The sequence below is a fragment of the Mesoplodon densirostris genome, chromosome 3 (assembly GCF_025265405.1).
Source record: "Mesoplodon densirostris isolate mMesDen1 chromosome 3, mMesDen1 primary haplotype, whole genome shotgun sequence".
In the NCBI taxonomy this organism is placed as follows: domain Eukaryota; kingdom Metazoa; phylum Chordata; class Mammalia; order Artiodactyla; family Ziphiidae; genus Mesoplodon; species Mesoplodon densirostris.
The window spans coordinates 143428149-143431996 of NC_082663.1; the positions used below are offsets into that span (position 1 = coordinate 143428149).

Below are 3848 nucleotides of genomic sequence, written 5' to 3' on the forward strand. Positions count from 1 at the left end.
GGTGTCCCAGGAAGGATTCACACCTGGACATCGGGAGAGACAGGCCCAGATAGGTCAAGATGCACAAGCGCTCTGTCCCCTGGTCGGGGCAACTGGAGCAAAGAACACAAGGAAACACTGGAGGTGGCTGTACTTACCCGGGGCTCAGCTCCCCACAGCGCCCTGAGACGATCCCAGGGTCCGATGCCTCTGGTGTGTTCATCTCTGAGGGACAAGAGGGTCATGGAGAAGGGGACTCCAGTGAGTTGCCATCTTGGATCCTCAGGTAGGGTTGGGGAACCAAGGCTTGGGGTTCCTCTGAATGGGGAGACCCCAATTATATATGTTTTCTTAAACATAAAAGTTAAAGACTCTTCGCTTGGGATGCAAATGGAGCTTCAAGAAAAAATCACTAATCACAATCAGCTTATCATTTATGACATCCCTGGTGGTGATATAAATTCTCATATACTTACATATACTCTTTTACAACATCCTTATGAGGTAGGTCTATTATTTCTCCTCCTTTCTTAATGGCCCACCTGAGGCTCAGAGAGGTTAAGTGATTTGCCCAGGGTCACACAGCTATGAAGTGGCAGAGTTGGGATTTGAACCTAGGCAATTTGTGCTGTTTAACCACCACTAGACCCAGGTGCCTCCTCCGGTCACCCTAAACCCCTCTCCAAAGGAAATTCTGGCATTGTTATGGTTGAGTTGGGGTTTCTGGTTGTTAGAGTTTAGGCAAAGTCTGGAATGCTTACCTGCCAGGTGCAGCTGGCTTGTGCCCAAATTGGTTGCCAGCCTATGGTGTCTCTGGGATCTAGCTGGGAGTGGGTGGCTCCCTCCACAAGCCCCCAGCAGGATCCATGCCAGGGTCAGTTGCAGGGCCCAGGCCAGGCCCCTGGGTCGAGTGCAACCCCTGCAGGCCATGTCCACCTGAGATAAGCGTCAGCTGGGATACGAGGTGAGGTTCAGCTGTCCCTTTCTGGTAGCTCAGGGTGGCACTGTCCTGATGCACAGCCAGGAGACAGTGCCAGGCAGAGCAGAGAATGGGCAGCTGATGAGGAAGCAATAGCCAAGGACCCTCAAATCCCCGGGGGCCACCAAGGTCTGTCTCTGACCAAGGAACCCCACCATCAGACTCATGTCCCCTCCATCCCTTCAGGTGCAAGTGTCCCCACCTCTGTTTGACGATGGTTCCCTTCCCCCCCACTCCGACCCAAAGCGGGATCTCCCACCCTATGGGCCCTCAGGCAACCTCCTCCGTCCTCTAAAGGGACCTCCCCAGATCTTCCAATCCCCGCTTCTGTCCAGTAATTCCTCCTTCTCTTCTGCCCAGTCTCCTCCCTCCCTCTTGATCCCTGCTGGCCCCTTTCATGGTCACCTTCTCTCGGCCCACAATCAGCTTAGGGGCTGCCACCCAGGGCTGGACCTCTGGACCCAAGCTTGGCTGTGGCAGGACTCGGATTCTGCCAGTGGGATCCAAAGGCCCCAGAGCAGGGGAAACTAGGGATCTGTGAAGACAAGGCAATTCCCTCCCCATCTCTGCCCCCTCGGGCCACCCCTCACCTGTTAGCCGGACAGGAGTCTAGGGCACTGCTGAGACACCTCAGGGTCAAATCCAGGAAACAGCTGAAAGGGGCGTGGTTTGATGCAGGGGAGGGGTTTCCCATCGCCCCGCCCTCTGCTCCAGCTGACCAAAGACCAGAGGATCTGAGGCTGGTGTGTATATATCCTTGTGTTTGTCTTTATGTTGAGCTTGTGGCTTAAACTCTGTATATGTGTGAGGAGATGGATGAGGGTGTGTGTGGGGGGGATGAGGGTGTGTTTTGTGTCTGTGTGTGTATTGAGTGGGTATGTGTGTTTGTTGTGTGACGGTATGTTTATGTGCATCTCTTTAGTGTGTGGTGTGTGTGTGTGTGTTCAAAATCTGGGTAAGGAGGTCTGTAAGTGTTCCAAGAGCCAAGCGTGTCCAGTTGAGTAAGAGTCAGATAATAAATGAAGGGGAGGGGGATGAAGGATGAGGATAGATGTTCTGCAAAAATATTGTGAATAGGTCACTGGACAGAGGTTATTGACCATGAATGTTGACAATGAGTGAACAAGAGGTGTTGTCATGTGTGGAGAGGGTGTGGGACTCCATCTGAAATGTGTGTGTGTGTGTGTGTGTCCCTTTGCAATTTCTGTGAATTTGTGTCGCTGCAAACATTCCCTCAATTCATTCAACAAACATTTATTGAGCACCTAGGGTGTGTCAGATTCTGGGGATGTAGTGTAGTGACTTAAGACATGAAAATCTCAACCCTCATAGAGCTGATAGTTTAGTGGGGGAGTCCAGTAAGAAAAAACACCCCTCTAAAATAAAATAAAATAGAAAAGAAAAGAAAAACTGCCCTCCAGTGGGTATGTGAGTGTGTGTGTGTGTCCATGTTTCGCATTGGGAGCATAATGTGTCTGTATTTTGGACAAGAGTGTGTGTGCAGCTGAGCTTCTTTTGGTTTGGGGACGATGAGTGTGTGCTTGTGTTGTTGAGTGTTTGTATGTGTTGTTTGTGTGTGCCTGCATTGCCGAGTGTGTGTATGTCTGTGTTTTCTAAGTACGTGTTTGCATGTGTGTTTCCAGAATGTGAGTTTATGTGAATATGTATTTCTGTGTTTGCTGAATGTGTGTTTGTATTCTGTGTTTATGTGTTTGCATAGGACTCTCTGTGTCTATGTGCTAACTGCATATTTGCAGTGTGTTTGTGAGTGTTTGTGAGTTTGTGTTTGCTGAGTATGTGTATGTGTGTGTATTTGCAGAATATGTGTTTTTGTGGAGTATGTGTTTGCAGGGTGTATGAATGGGTATATGTGAGTCTGTTGAGCATGTGTTGGTACTTTCGTGTTTGTGTGTATGTTTGCACAGTGTGTGTGCATGCCTGTGCTTGTAGATTGTGCATATGTGTTTTTGTGAGCAAGGACTACAACCACAAATCTCGCTCCCTCTCTTCTCAGACTAGTGCAGAGTTTTTGTCTGTCTCTTTTACTGATGTACTCCCAGAATCCAAAATACTACTTTGCACACAGTAGGTGCTCAATACCTGTTGAGTAAATTAATCAGGAGGCACTGTCTCCTGGCCCCTCTAAGGGCACCCACTGATGTCCTGGAGGCTTCAGCAACCAGTACTCAGTGGACCTAGCCTTCCTTCAGTTCATCTTGGGGTAGTCCAGGGTGCTCGTGGGTCTTATCTGTCCAGCCTCTAGGCTGTGCCTCCCCATAACCCTTCCCCTCCCCTAACCTCCGCCCCCAACCTGAGCTCATATTTCAGCACTACGGACAGGAGCGCTAGAAATCAGTACCACGGAGAGCTCCCGCGGCAGCCGGCGGGAGAAGGGGGCGGCAAGAGCGGTTTCCCGGCCTTGGACAGAGAAGTGCGAGGAACAGACTCAGCGATATGGCAACACGAGCATGCTGACAGAGACAGAGAGAAACAGACCGAGACAACTCAGGCAAAGGCGCAGAGATGAGCAGACAAGCGCCTGGGGAACACCGGGACCTAGACCTCGCTGTAGCCCCCTTTGACAGGCAGGGGTCGCTCCCGCCCAGGGACCGCGTCCTCCAGGGTCTTCGGGACAGTTATGGACTGAGACCCTTGGGAAGCCCCCACCCCACCATGCCCTCCAGTGCCAAGACTGGTGTGGGGAGGTCTCCGACGCTTTTCACTACAACTAGGGGAAGCATGGTTGGCTTGGCCTCAGCTGCAGGAACACTGCGGGGGGGGGGGGAGTGGTGAAAATCGCTTCGGCTGCCCTCCTCCCCAGCCACCAGCTAATCGTTCCTATAAATACGGCCCAGCCTGGCCTGGCTTCTTAATCCTGACGATGAGGGAG

The 3848-nt window shown here is 51.4% G+C and overlaps 1 protein-coding gene across 2 annotated transcripts in view; it reads right to left on the bottom strand.

Moving 5' to 3' along the window:
• Window positions 1-920, bottom strand: part of RTBDN (retbindin) — a 2359-nt gene extending 1439 nt beyond the window's left edge. The window contains exons 1-3 of one of the 2 annotated variants that reach the window (XM_060092219.1): window positions 741-920; window positions 138-204; window positions 1-23 (exon numbers count right to left, since the gene is read on the bottom strand). The exon at window positions 1-23 is cut by the window's left edge and continues 88 nt beyond it. In XM_060092219.1, coding sequence (XP_059948202.1) covers window positions 1-23; window positions 138-204; window positions 741-909 — 259 coding nt within the window. In that variant the 5' untranslated portion in view covers window positions 910-920. Of the gene's footprint in view, window positions 24-137; window positions 223-740 lie in introns of both variants that reach the window. The other variant, XM_060092218.1, reaches the window with a different exon arrangement.
• Between the last annotated feature and the right edge of the window lie 2928 nt (window positions 921-3848).